The 14,780-nt window shown below is 54.4% G+C and overlaps 1 protein-coding gene across 1 annotated transcript; it reads right to left on the reverse strand.

Moving 5' to 3' along the window:
• Positions 1-4,350: 4,350 nt before the first annotated feature.
• On the reverse strand, positions 4,351-13,292 carry LOC118700687 (zinc finger protein 271-like). Its single transcript, XM_054518113.1, has 4 exons — positions 13,278-13,292; positions 11,993-12,854; positions 6,031-6,038; positions 4,351-4,932 (listed from the first exon to the last, which is right to left on the reverse strand). The coding sequence occupies exons 1-4, from the start codon at positions 13,290-13,292 to the stop codon at positions 4,351-4,353; spliced, it is 1,467 nt and encodes a 488-aa protein (XP_054374088.1).
• Between the last annotated feature and the right edge of the window lie 1,488 nt (positions 13,293-14,780).

Raw genomic sequence — 14,780 nt, forward strand, 5'->3', positions numbered from 1 at the left:
GTCATACTGACACTCTGTGATGTCACAGCACACACTTTGACCTTACAGCCAGCTCTATGATGTCATACAGCCATGCCATGATGTCACAGCCTGCTCTGTGATGTCACACAGTTCCCTCTATGATGCCATAGCTGCTCAGTGACCTCACACAACAAACTATGTGATGTCATAGCCCAATCTGTGACCTCACACAGCCCACTCTGTGCTGTCACACAGCCCCTTGCTGACATCCCAGCTGCTCTGTGCCTCCATGACACAGCCACAGAGGAGCTGCTGTGACACAGCCCCCTCTGGGACATGCCACAGCCCCTGCCAGGGCTGAGCCCCTGGGAGCTCTGTCTGTGCCCTGCTGGTGTCCCTGAGGGGCCCTGGCAGTGCCCCAGCCCTGCTGGGCTGTGCACAGGAGCTGCTCCTGGCCAGAGCTGTCTCTCTGCAGCTCTGCTGCCCTTGCCAGGAGCTGCCTCTGGGCCAGGAGCCCGGCCCAGCTCAGCAGCACAGACACAGCACAAGGGCTGTAATGACCCTCTGGGGCTTTGGTGCTCTTTGCATCAGACTCAGTCCCTTACAGCATGCTCAAAGAACTTCTCAAGAACTCAAAGTGTGGTTTCTCGTGCATAAAATTGTTCCTTCTGAGGGACAGGACTGAGAAAGTGTCCCCAGGTTCCAGGTAGAGCAGAACACTGGTGGCAGTGATGACAGGTGGGGACAAGCAAGGCAAAGGTGTCTCTGGTGCTGAGCAAACCTGTGCCTCTGTCCCTGCAGGCTGTGGGCATCCCCCGGCTGCCCCACCTGGCTGGCCCCTTCCTTTGCTGACAGCTCTGCCTCCTGCCTGCCTCTGCCTGCCCACACAAAGCCTTGGGCTGCTCCAGGCTCCTGCTGGGGGACGTGCTGCACCACAGCCATGCCCTGGCAGGGAAATTCCTTTCTCCTGGTGTCCACTCTGGGCCTCCCCAGCAGCCCTTGGTGCTAATATGGCTTTTTCAGGCTCATTCCCACTAGGAAGAAAAGCTCCAGCCTCTCTGAAACCACCCCTCAATCCCTCCCAGGCTATTCCTGTTCTGTCCTCAGTCTCCACACCACAGAGCGCAGAGCCTGCAGAGTCTCCCTGCCGGTTTTATGATGAGGCCTCCAAACCCCATCTTGGGAGAATTTTGGAAAAAAATAAGGTCTGTGAAAATGGAAAAACAGTGATTAAGGTTTTTTTGTCCCAAATCTTGCCTTGACAGAAAAAGGGTCAAAATCATTAAACGGAATGAGGGTGGCTTTACAGTTTTTAGAAGGAGGAAATATTTTACAATTATAAGAGTGGCTCAAAACTGCGAGTGTACTTCCAGAGTAGTGGATTCTCCTTTACAGGAATTATCCAAGATCAGGAGCTTTGTGCAGCCTGACCCAGTGAAACCCTCTCATCCCCAAGTACAGAATTCCTTCTACTGTGGATTCTCTGATGTGCTGGGTGCCCTCACAACGCTTCTGGCCAGAATGTCTGCTGAGGGCAGCCAGGCTGCTGCAGGGGCAGTGCCCTCACAGCCATCACCATGGCAGCCCTGTCCCCTGGGCCTGGCTCTCCCCTTTCCTCTGCCCCTGCCTTGGCTCTGCTGGCATGAAGAGTTTTGTCATTGATATCTTGTCCCTAAGGTGCTGGGGCCAATGGCTTCCCAGTCAGGCTCCTGGAGCAGCAGTGGTTTTTCAGAGGCCAGCCAGGAATGAGCCCTGAGGCAGCAGCTCTGCAGTGGTGGCCACCAGGCCGGGCTGCCAAGGGAGGCTTCTGGCCATGGCCTGCAAGCAGCTGCTGCTGCCAAGGTGCCTTTGGTGCCTCAGGCTCTCCCTGGCACAGCTGCCAGCACGGCACTCTGCCCTTGTGCCTGAGGCCTTCCCTGTGCTGGGGCTGGCCTGGGGCTTTTCCTGCAGCGGGACCTGCCCTGCTGATGGCACAGGAAAGGCAGTTCCTGCTGGAGCAGGAGGCTCTGCCTGCAATGGGCTCCAACAACTCCAGCAAGGCCCTATTTGCCAAGCCTCCAGTGGGAAATGAAGAGGGGGGGGTCACGCTGCTTTTGGGGTGAATAATGCTGAAACCAGCCTTACTCCCCCATCCCAAAGTTCAACTTCCTCAGAGGGAGCTGAAGCTGAGGCAGAGCTGGAAAAATCCCCGGAGAAAGGAACAACCAAGTGACACCAGTGAGAGCTTCTGCAGAGCTGCTGAGCTGGCCCAGCCTGGGCACATCTGACTGACAGGGCAGCACCTAAGTCTAGAAAAGCCCCATCCCAAATCTTAACCGCAGCATCTCCTGACATTTCCCTTCTTGGGGGGTGTAGAGTTTCCTCCCTGTAAGGAGGACACCCCTCAAGGTCACTGCTCCAGGCTGAGCCAAAGGGATTTGCTCATGGTCGTTGGTCTGGGGGACTGACACCAATCTCTGCTTAATTACTGGTTTTGCTTTAATAAAATTGATTTGAAATCACTTCACAGTTATTAATATAATATAATATAATATAATATAATATAATATAATATAATATAATATAATATAATACAATATATTGTTATATAAATGTGACAACTCCTATACCTTGGCATAAATATTTCTGATAAAGATAATTTTATCTAATCATTACCATAGTAGATAATTAGATTAATATCTCTGGTTTGCCATCCTTAATCCTGAGGGACAAACACTATAAAGTTTTAATTTCACCTTGATAATTTTTTACACACTAACACTTGAAAAGTCTGAGGCTGGGATTGGAACCAGCTGCTCCAATGCTCCTCTCTTAGAAGGAGTTTAGAAAGCCTGGAGGTCCTAGGGCGTATTTGGGGATCGGTGGAGACTATTGGGGCTTCTTTCTGTACCTTGTGACCCAACAGGAACTTTTGTAAAAAACTTTGCCTGAAGCTCCCACTGTGTCCATGACAGGAACCCCTGTGAGTGTCTGGGATATCCCGGCTCTTTGGCAGCCTGGGGACTCCTGGGATGTCACCGTGGAGCCCCCGTGAGTGCCTGTGACAGATGGGTGCCTTTGCAGCCCAAGGTGCTCTGGGATGTCACCATGGAATGGCTGTGACTGCCTCTGACCACAGGGTTCTTTACCATCCCAGAAAGCCCTGGGAGGTCTCAATGGAGCCCCTGTCTGTGCCTGTGACATTGCAGCTCTGGAACAGCCTGGAGACTCTTGGAAAGTCCCCATGGAACCCCTCTGAGGGCCTGTGACAAATCTGATCCTTAGGAGGCAACCATCACCAGCCCCCTGTTGCTATGGTCAGTTTCCATGGCAACCATCACCAGCCCCCTGTTGCTATGCTCAGTCCCTTGGCAGCTCCATGGAGACCCCATGCCAGGGGTGGTTGCCATGGACACCAGCTCAGGCCTGCAGCCAGAGCCCGTTGCCATGGCAACCATTGGCAGCCCCATCCCCAGGCTGATGGGATCCCAGAAGCACAGAATTGGCTGAGCTGGGAGGGACCCATCAGGATCCTCCAGTCCAACTGCTGGCCCTGCACAGGACACCCCAACAATGCCAGCCTGGGCCTGGCAGCGCTGGCCAAACGCTGCTGCAGCTCAGAGAGCCCTGGAGCTGGGACCCTTCCCTGGGGAGCCTGGCCAGGGCCCCAGCAGCCTCTGGGCAAAAACCTTTTCCTGACATCCAACCTGAGCCTGCCCTGACTCAGCTGCAGCCGCTCCCTCCACTCCTGTCCCTGGGCACCAGAGGGAAGAGGTTCCCACAGCCCCAGCCAGGGACCCGCTCCCAAGGCTGCTGCCATGGCCACCAGGGCTGGCACCAGCTGGGATGCTAGGTTTCCATGGGCCAGGCTTCAGGAATGGGATTCCCCAATTTCCTGCTCCCGCTAAAACGGCGCTGCCCTCGCTGCCCTCCTGCCTCCCATGGAAAGCACAAAAGGCAAAGATCCCGGGCGGGGATAAGAACAATTAACTGGGAACAGCAACGAGATAAGGAACAAACAGGAATAAAAACAATATTGTCAACAGAAAGGATAAGAAAAACTATTTACAGGGAAAACTACAACATCAACAACTGTCTGCCTGGCCACGTATTTCATCCTGTCTGGAAAGGACACCCTTCTCCTCAGGGAGAGAGAGTCCCTTTCCTGCCCCTGGCAATGCCCTGAGGTGGGAGCAAATGTAATGACAAGGCAATGGCCAGACCCTTACGTTCTTCCATCCCACATCATGTCATTGTCAGGGGCAGGAAAAGGTGCAGGTGTCTTCCTAGCATGGATCACAGGGAACATGGATCACCAGGGCTCTTCCCAATGTGGGTTCTCCCATGGGGGATGAAGCTGGAGTGGTGCATGAAGCTGTTCCTGCAATCGAGGCATTTGCAGGGCTTCCCTTACTGGTGCCTCTGTTGGTGTCTTTTCATATGAGAACTTCTGGGGAAGCTCTTCCCACACTGGGGACACTCGTAGGGCCTCTCCCCAGTGTGGATGCGCCGGTGGGTGACGAGATTGCAGTTGTGCTTGAAGCCCTTCCCACAGTCAGGGCAAAGGAAGGGCCTCTCCTGGGTGTGAATCCGCTGGTGTTGGAGGAGATGGGAGCTGGTCTGAAACCGCTTCTTACACTGGGGACACTCATAGGGCCTCTCGCCAGTGTGGATGCGCTGGTGCCTGATGAGGTGGGAATTCTGCTTGAAGCCCTTCCCACAGTCAGGGCAGAGGAAGGGCCTCTCCTCTGAGTGAATTCGCTGGTGCTTGAGGAGATGGGAACTTCTCCGAAACCTCTTCTGACACTGGGGACACTCGTAGGGCCTCTCCCCGTTGTGGATGCATTGGTGGATGATGAGGGCAGAGCTGCAGCTGAAGCCCTTCCCACACTCCCCACACTCGTAGGGCCATTCCCCAGTGTGGATCATCTGGTGGCTGATCAGGGTGCTGCTCCACCTGAAGCTCTTCCCACACTCCAAGCACTTGTGGGGCTTCTCCCCATCCTGAAGCTGCTCCTGGGCCACCAGCTTTGAGCTCTGGCTGAAGCTCTGCCCACCTTCCTGGCTCAGGGTGGGTCTTTCCTCTTCAGAGCCCCCTGGGCTGGGTTTTGGGCCCCTCTTGCTGTAGAATCTCTGGGGCTTTTCCTCTATGTTGGAATTCTGCAGTGTGGAGCCACTCAAAACTGCCTCTTCCACGAGGTTTTGCTGTGGGGATTTTTCCTCCCCGGTCTCCATCCTCAGTTTCTTCCCTGGGGGAGGAAGGACAAGCAGAGGATGGGATTTGCCTCTGTGCCACAGGGAAGGGGAAGGAGATCCCCCCAGTGCATCCCCAGCAGGACGGGATTGGCAGCAGGGTTGTCCTGCAGCCGGGGGCTGTGCTGGGCTGGGAGATGGAGCCGGAGAGAGAGGGAAAGGGGCACTGACTTCCTCCTCACCTGCCTGCGTGTCCCAGGGCTCCTTCCTCTTCCTCACAGCCCCCTCCTCCATTGACTCAAGGTTTGGGAATGGGAAATCCTGTTCTGGGAACCAAACAAAGGGTGCACACATTGTCTTTTGTACAGGATTTAAGGGAAACCTTGGGGACAGCCTAATCAGAATTACAATTGAATAAGAAAATGAAGATCAAGGCAATGATACAGAAACACTGCCTTAAAACTGACAGAGTCAGGATATAACCTGACACCCTGTTGCTGCTCAGGGTGGTGGCTGCAGTCCTGTGGGAGTGATGAACGTGATTCTGTCCAAGCAGTGATCCTGTAGAAGGGTCTGGTCTTCCTCTGAAGATCCAGGGGTGGTTCTGGAGCTCTTGTCCTCTGGGAATCCAGTAGGCAAGATGCTCCTGGTGTTGCAATGCTCAGCTTATATCCAGGTAGGAATGCTTGGATCCTCCCCCTGGGCGGAGCATCCCACAATGGGATGATGGAATTTTATCAGTCCTGCAGTGACACACAATGGCCCATTCACAGCAGATATCTCCCCTGGAGGGCGTTATCAGGGCTGAGTCATGGAAGAGATCAAGAACACTGTCCCACCTGTTTCTAGCAGTTGATGAAGATGGGGATTGAAAACATGCATTGGGTTCCATCTTACATTGCAGCCTGAAACAGTGGGGTAATCCCTGCTCAGGGGGTGAACACCACCCCCCTTACCCAAACTGGCTCAGGTGTAAAACCCCCACCCCGGGAAGGCCACACACACAGAGGGGACCATGTCACACTTGCCCTGCCCCAGGGGAGGTCTCTGTCCCTCTCAGTCCCTGGCTGTGCCCCCTTTTCTATTTTTTTCCATCTCTCTCTCTACCTCACATTTACTGTTCAACAGAACCTGCTTTGGATTTGGTCTCGTTAGCACCTGAATTGGGGCAGATGCATCTCTCTAACAATCTTCTTAACCAGACTGTTACATAATTCTGGCATTGTGAGTTTAGGCACTGTTGCCTGACCCCAGGTGCCTTTAACAACAGCATGGTTCCCTCCTCTGAGGAAGTTGTGGCTCTCTCTGGAGGAACTCTTGGAAACTTGGAAACAGTCCCTCCTCCTCCTGTGGAACTTATGGGAGAAATTATGAGGAAAATGGCTGCTGTTGGTGGCCAGGAAAAGTAAAATATTTTCTTTTCCTTCCTTGAAAAGTTTCTTAAAATCACAGGGGAAGAGGGAGCAAATGATATCCGCATGACTGATAAAGTTCATTTACTCAAAGGTGAAGAACACAAGGCTACTAAGAGTCCCACAAGAAGCCCAGCTCAAGTAGCTAAATTCCCAAATAACTCCAGCCAGGGGTCTCCAGGATGATTTTTTTGGAGAGTGTTCAGAGTCGGCAGATCCCGGACTCGAGCCCCGGATATCTCCGGGCTCCCTAAGAGGAGCTTTTTTGGGGCCAGAGGAGCCGCGATCGCCCCTCAGGAGGGTCCCGGGGGGTCCACGTGGGGATGGCCCAGTACCGACGGGGCGGGACATTGGTTTTGTGGATCCTTGTGAGAGCCGGGGCTGTGGAACGGGGGACCCCCGGGGTGGGGAGAGGGGAAGGGGCAATACCGGAGCTGGGGCACCCCCAGCAGCCCGGAGATGAGGCGGGGATGGGACCCCCTGACCCTGACAGGGGCGTGTCCTGGTGTGACTTCATGATGCTCGTGCCCCATCGGTCCCTTTAGCCCAGAAATGAGTTCTGCACCTTCAAGGCTGGTTCTGAGAGCCAAGGGGAGGAGGAAGAAGTTGCAGTTTGTTTTCAGACACTGCACTCACTCCTCCACATTCCGGCTCCTGGATGGACAGAAGGTGGGACAGAGCTCTCCTTTGCTTTTAGTTAGTTTTTAGCTCTCTGAGGCAGAGAAGTTCCCTGGGCTGTGGTTGTTCTTTTTCTTTGGAGCTGTTTAAAACCTGCTCTGGACTGAACACCCAGAACACCACTGGCAGCTCCCACCTGTGGCCCACTTGGCTGGGCGTGGACCAAGGCATTTCCAGCGCTGGAGGGACTGATAAGAGACTGATAAGAGACTGATAAGAGACAGAGTGCACTGAGCTACAGCCCAAGGAGGGACTTGTGGAGTTTGTCATCTTTTTTGAAGCCGCAGGAGGTTTTATTGCTTAATATTGTTCAATTTTTGTGCTGTTGAATGCTTTGCCTGGTAAATAAAGCGTTTTTTTTCCACTTTTCTCCAAGGAAATATTTTCCCGAACTGGCTGAGGGTGGGGCTGCTGAATCTGCATTCTAGAGGAAACTCCTTTTGGGGGTTTTCAACCAAATTTGCCCTAAACCAGGACAGGGCGGTGGAAAGAAGGGGGAACCCCAAGTGGCTGGATTGAGGGGAGGCTGGAGAGGGTGACCCTGAGACTCCAAAATCGGCCTGCATCCCTAAGAAGGACCCTGGAGAAGGGGGATCCCCAGGACCCATGGGATCCCCAACAGCCTGGACACAGGAGACCACGAGAACACCAGAGGGATGAGACTGGAAATGGGACACTCGTGGTGGCTTTTTTTTATTCACTCTTGATTTTTGAAGGTTTTTATGGACATCAGATGACTTCTAGTGATGGACTTGTGTGGGAGGAATCCCCAACCCAAGGCATTCACACCTTGTTTTTCCCCAAATCAGTATTTTCCCCAAACCTTCTCACAGTGACATCCCCCCTGTCCTGCTATGGGTGAGCTCAGTCCCAAACCTGACCCTGATCCTGGTCTCAATCTCTCTCCACATTCACAGTTCTGTATTTAATCCCATCCCAGTGCCACACTCATCTAGCCCCAGACCCAATACCAACCCCAGCCCTAAAGCCAATCCCATGTCTAGCCTTAACCCCAATCCCAGCTCTAATCCAAATCTCAGCCCCAACTCCAAGCCCAGACCCAACAAACTCTGTGATGTCACAGCCCAATCTGTGACCTCACACAGCCCACTCTGTGCTGTCACACAGCCCCTTGCTGACATCCCAGCTGCTCTGTGTCTCCATGACACAGCCCCAGAGGAGCTGCTGTGACACAGCCCCCTCTGGGACATGCCACAGCCCCTGGCAGTGCTGAGCCCCTGGGAGCTCTGTCTGTGCCCTGCTGGTGTCCCTGAGGGGCCCTGGCAGTGCCCCAGCCCTCCTGGGCTGTGCCCAGGAGCTGCTCCTGGCCAGAGCTGTCTCTCTGCAGCTCTGCTGCCCTTGCCAGGAGCTGCCTCTGGGCCAGGAGCCTGGCCCAGCTCAGCAGCACAGACACAGCACAAGGACTGTAATGACCTTCTGGGGCTTTGGTGCTTTTGCATCAGACTCAGTCCCTCAGAGTGGGCTCAAAGAACTTCTCAGGGACTCAAAAAGAGCGTGAAACACTGAAGTTTCTCATACTTTAAATAGATCCTTCTGAGGGACAGGACTGAGAAAGTGTCCCCAGGTTCCAGGTAGAGCAGAACACTGGTGGCAGTGATGGCAGGTGGGGACAAGCAAGGCAAAGGTGTCTCTGGTGCTAAGCAAACCTGCGCCTCTGTCTCTGCAGGCTGCCCCACCTGGCTGGCCCCTTCCTTTGCTGACAGCTCTGCCTCCTGCCTGCCTCTGCCTGCCCACACAAAGCCTTGGGCTGCTCCAGGCTCCTGCTGGGGGACATGCTGCACCACAGCCATGCCCTGGAGGGAAATTCCTTTCTCCTGGTGTCCACTCTGGGCCTCCCCAGCTGCCCTTGGTGCTAATATGTCTTTTTCAGGCTCATTCCCACTAGGAAGAAAAGCTCCAGCCTCTCTGAAACCACCCTTCCATCCCTCCCAGGCTACCCCTGTTCTGTCCTCAGTCTCCACCCCACTGACCCCAGAGCCTGCAGAGTCTCCCTGCAGGTTTTATGATGAGGCCTCCAGACCCCATCTTGGGAGATTTTTTCTCCTCTCCAAGGTCTGTGAAAATGGAAAAACAGAGATCAAAGTAATTTTCTCCCAAATCTTGCAGTGACAAAACAAGGGTCAATATCTCTAAGCTAAATGAGGGAAGATTTACATTTGTTAGAACAGGAAATATTTTGCAATTATGAAAGTGGCATGAAACTGCAACTGTTTTTCTAGAGAATTGGATTCCCCATCCCAGGAATTATCCAGGATCAGGAGCTTGGTCCAACCTGACCCAGTGAAACCCCCTGCCCTCCCCAGTGGCAGAATTCCTGTCGTGTGGGTTCTCTGCTGTGCTGGGTGCCCTCACAATGCTTCTGGCCAGAATGTCTGCTGAGGGCAGCCAGGCTGCTGTAGGGGCAGTGACCTGACAGCCATCACCATGGCTGCCCTCTCCCCTGGGCCTGGCTCTGCCCTTTCCTCTGCCCCTGCCTTGGCTCTGCTGGCATGAAGAGTTTTGTCATTAATATCTTGTCCCCAAGGTGCTGGGGCCAGTGGCTTCCCAGTCAGGCTCCTGGAGCAGAAGTGGCTTTTCAGAGGCCAGCCAGGAATGAGCCCTGAGGCAGCAGCTCTGCAGTGGTGGCCACCAGGCCGGGCTGCCAAGGGAGGCTTCTGGCCATGGCCTGCAAGCAGCTGCTGCTGCCAAGGTGCCTTTGGTGCCTCAGGCTCTCCCTGGCACAGCTCCCAGCACGGCACTCTGCCCTTGTGCCTGAGGCCTTCCCTGTGCTGGGGCTGGCCTGGGGCTTTTCCTGCAGCGGGACCTGCCCTGCTGATGGCACAGGAAAGGCAGTTCCTGCTGGAGCAGGAGGCTCTGCCTGCAATGGGCTCCAATGACTACAGCAAGGCGCCCTGTTGCTTCCTAGAGCACAATATTCTAATAATTGTTATAGCTCCTGAACTGTGGAGTAAATAACTCTGCTTAAGATCTTTCTGTCCGATCATGATCAGACGCAATCAGAGCTGTATTTATACTAATTTATCTGGTATTCCATCGTTAATCTTGTGAGACAAATTGTGCTAAATTTGAATTCCACCTGTTCAATCTTTTACACCTTTGCAAAATTCTAGGACTGGGATTGGATCCAGCCGCTCCCAGTCTCCACTCTTAGAAGGTTTTTAGGAGTCTAGGGGCCCTGCAGGAGTTTGAGGATCCATGGTGGCTGTTGAGTGTCATTTCTCCACCTCATGACTCAGAAGGAGTTTCTCCAATAAAGAAAAAAAGCTTTTGCCTGAAGCTCCCACTGTGCCCATGACAGGAACCCCTGTGAGTGTCTGGGCCATCCCAGCTCTGGCAGCCTGGGGACTCCTGGGATGTCACCATGGAATGGCTGTGACTGCCTCTGACCACATGGCTCTTTACCATCCCCAGAAAGCCCTGGGAGGTCTCCATGGAGCCCCTGTCTCTGCATGTGACATTCCAGCTCTGGAACAGCCTGGAGACTCTTGAAAAGATCCCATGGAGCCCCTCTGAGGGCCTGTTATAAATCTGATCCTTTGCAGGCAACCATCACCAGGAGCCTGTTGTTATGGTCTGTTTCCATGGCAACCACCACCCGGCCCCCTGTTGCTGTGGTCTTTTTCCATGGCGACCATCCCCAGCCCCCTGTTGCTATGGTCAGTACCTTGGCAGCTCCATGGAGACCCCATGCCAGGGGTGGTTGCCATGGACACCAGCTCAGGCCTGCAGCCAGAGCCCGTTGCCATGGCAGCCATTGGCAGCCCCATCCCCAGGCTGATGGGATCCCAGAAGCACAGAATTGGCTGAGCTGGGAGGGACCCATCAGGATCCTCCAGTCCAACTGCTGGCCCTGCACAGGACACCCCAACAATGCCAGCCTGGGCCTGGCAGCGCTGGCCAAACTCTGCTGCAGCTCAGAGAGCCCTGGAGCTGGGACCCTTCCCTGGGGAGCCTGGCCAGGGCCCCAGCAGCCTCTGGGCAAAAACCTTTTCCTGACATCCAACCTGAGCCTGCCCCGACTCAGCTGCAGCCGCTCCCTCCACTCCTGTCCCTGGGCACCAGAGGGAAGAGGTTCCCACAGCCCCAGCCAGGGACCCGCTCCCAAGGCTGCTGCCATGGCCACCAGGGCTGGCACCAGCTGGGATGCTCGGTTTCCACGGGCCGGGCTTCAGGAATGGCATTCTCCAATTTCCCGCTCCCGCTAAACCGCGCTGCCCTCGCTGCCCTCCCGCCTCCCATGGAAAGCACAAAAGGCAAAGATCCCGGGCTGGGATAAGAACAATTTATTTGGAACAGCAACAAGATAAGGAACAAATGGAACAGAAACAATATTGATAACAGAAGGGATCAATAAAACTATTTACAGGGAAAATAAAACCACAACTCACTGGGTCTGCCTGGCCACAATTTCCCATGTCTGAAAAGGACACCCTTCTCCTCAGGGGTGAGAGAGAAAGAGTCCCTTTCTTGCTCCTGGCAATGACCTGAGGTGGGAGTGAATGTAATGACAGGACCATGGCCAGACCCTCATGTTTTTCAATGCCACATCATGTCACTGGGAGGGGCAGGAAAAGGGACAGGTGTCTTCCTCACATGGATCACAGGGAACATGGACCACTGGGGCTCTTCCCAATGTGGGACCTCCAATGGAGGACCGAATTTGGAGCAGTGAACGAAGCTCCTCCTGAAACTGGGGCATTTGCAGGGCTTCACTTACCCAAGACCCTGTTTGTGTCTGGTCAAGTTACAGCTGAAAGTGAAGCTCTTCCCACACTGGGGACACTCGTAGGGCCTCTCCCCAGTGTGGATGCACCGCTGGTGCCTGATGAGGTGGTATTTCCGCTTGAAGCCCTTCCCACAATCAGGGCAGCAGAATGGCCTCTCATCTGAGTGAATTCGCTGGTGCTGGAGGAGATCGGAGCGGGTCTGAAACCTCTTCTGACACTGGGGACACTCGTAGGGCCTCTCCCCATTGTGGATGGACCGCTGGTGCCTGATGAGGTGGTATTTCCGCTTGAAGCCCTTCCCACAATCAGGGCAGCAGAATGGCCTCTCATCTGAGTGAATTCGCTGGTGCTGGAGGAGATCGGAGCGGGTCTGAAACCTCTTCTGACACTGGGGACACTCGTAGGGCCTCTCCCCAGTGTGGATGCTTAGGTGTTTCACAAAGGTGGATCTGCAGCTGAAGCCCTTCCCACATTCCCCGTACTCGTAGGGCCTCTCCTCAGTGTGGATGCGCTGGTGCCTGATGACGTGGGATTTCTGCTTGAAGCCCTTCCCACAGTCAGGGCAGCAGAAGGCCCTCTCCTCTGAGTGAATGCGCTGGTGCTTGAGGAGATGGGAACTTCTCCGAAACCTCTTCTGACACTGGGGACACTCGTAGGGCCGCTCCCCACTGTGGATGCGTTGGTGGATGATGAGGGCAGAGCTGCAGCTGAAGCCCTTCCCACACTCCCCACACTCGTAGGGCCATTCCCCAGTGTGGATCATCTGGTGGCAGATCAGGGTGCTGCTCTGCCTGAAGCTCTTCCCACACACCAAGCACTTGTGGGGCTTCTCCACATTGTGAAGCTGCTCATGGGCCACCAGCTCTGAGCTCTGGCTGAAGCTCTGTCCACCTTCCTTGCTCAGGGTGGGTCTTTCCTCCTCAGAGCACCCTGGGCTGGGTTTGGAGCCCCTCCTCCTGTGGGATCTCTGGGGCTTTTCCTCTATGTTGGAAGTCAGCAGTGTGGAGCCACTCAAAATGGCTTCTTCCACGAGGTTTTGCTGTGGGGATTTTTCCTCCCCGGTCTCCATCCTCAGCTTCTTCCCTGGGGGAGGAAGGACAAGGAGAGGATGGGATTCGCCTCCGTGCCACAGGGAAGGGGAAGGAGATCCCCCCAGTGCATCCCCGGCAGGACGGGGTTGGCAGCAGGGTTGTCCTGCAGCCGGGGGCTGTGCTGGGCTGGGAGATGGAGCAGGAGAGAGGGGGAAAGGGGCACTGACTTCCTCCTCACCTGCCTGCGTGTCCCAGGGCTCCTTCATCTTCCTCACAGCCTCCTCCTCCATCCAATCAAGACTTGGGAATGGGAAATCCCGTTTCAGGGACCAAACAAAGGGTGCACTCATTGTCTTTTGTACTGGTTTGAAGGCAAACCTGGGGAGAGTCTAAGCCAGAATTACAATTGAAAAAGAAAATGAAGATCAAGGCAATGATACAGAAACACTGCCTTAAACTGACAGAGTCAGGATATAACCTGACACCCTGTCGCTGCTCAGGGTGGTGGCAGCAGTCCCATCAAAGGGTGGCTGCAGTCCTGTGGGAGTGATGAACATGATTCTGTCCAAGCAGTGATCCTGTAGAAGGGTCTGGTCTTCCTCTGGAGGTCCAGGGGTGGTTCTGGAGCTCTTGTCCTCTGGGAATCCAGTAGGCAAGCTGCTCCTGGTGTTGCAAGGCTCAGCTTATATCCAGGTAGGAATGCTTGGATCCTCCCCCTGGGCGGAGCATCCCACAATGGGATGATGGAATTTTATCAGTCCTGCAGTGACACTCAATGGCCCATTCACAGCAGATATCTTTCCTGGAGGGCATGGGCATTATGAGGGCTGAGTCATGGAAGAGATCAAGAACACTGCCCCACCTGTTTCTAGCAGTTGATGAAGATGGGGATTGAAAACATGCATTGGGTTCCATCTTACACTGCAACCTGAAACAGTGGGGGAATCCCTGCTCAGGGGGTGAACACCACCCCCCTTACCCAAACTGGCTCAGGTGTAAAACCCCCACCCCGGGAAGGCCACACACACAGGGGACAATATCACACTTGCCCTGCCCCAGGGGAGGTCTCTGTCCCTGTCACTCCATGGCTGTCCCCCCTTTTCTCTTTCACAGGCCGGGGGCTTTGCCAAATCTAAGAATAATTTTTTTCTTTGTTCCTGTAACCTTTGTGAAATCTACGCAGAGCTTTCCCTTCCTTTTCATAATCTTTTCATAAAACAGGTATCACAATGTATTGGGCCAAATTTCCACTTTTCTTTTATCAGAATGTGCCAGCAGCTGAGCTAGGGCTGTGCAGGACCAATGGATTTTGGAATTGCCACAGAATTGCTTCTACTGTCAGTTTATTAAATTTTGGGATTTGTTTGTCTTTTCACCACAAGTGACTTGTGGGAAGAGCAAATTCATGGCATTTTCTGTAGGATTAAGTTTGATTTTTGTAAAGAAACAACTTTACTTTGTCCGGTGCCTAGGGGATGCTCAAGGGGTCTCTGTGCCTCTCACACTGGGGGATGCTTGGGAATGGCTTGGGAGGGTTGTCCCTGTCCCTGTGACCCCAGGCCATTCCCCAGGGGTGTCCCTGTCCCTGTGTCCCCAGGCCATTCCCCAGGGGTGTCCCTGTCCCTGTCACCCCAGGCCATTCCCCAGGGGTGTCCCTGTCTCTGTCACCCCAGGCCATTCCCCAGGGGTCTCCATCATTCTCACCCAGGGAATGCCTGGGGGTCTCCCTCCCTCTCACCCCTGTGCCAGGGGGTGCTTGGGGCAGTCTCTGTCCCTCT

The sequence above is a fragment of the Molothrus ater genome, chromosome 34 (genome assembly GCF_012460135.2).
Source record: "Molothrus ater isolate BHLD 08-10-18 breed brown headed cowbird chromosome 34, BPBGC_Mater_1.1, whole genome shotgun sequence".
Lineage (NCBI taxonomy): Eukaryota > Metazoa > Chordata > Aves > Passeriformes > Icteridae > Molothrus > Molothrus ater.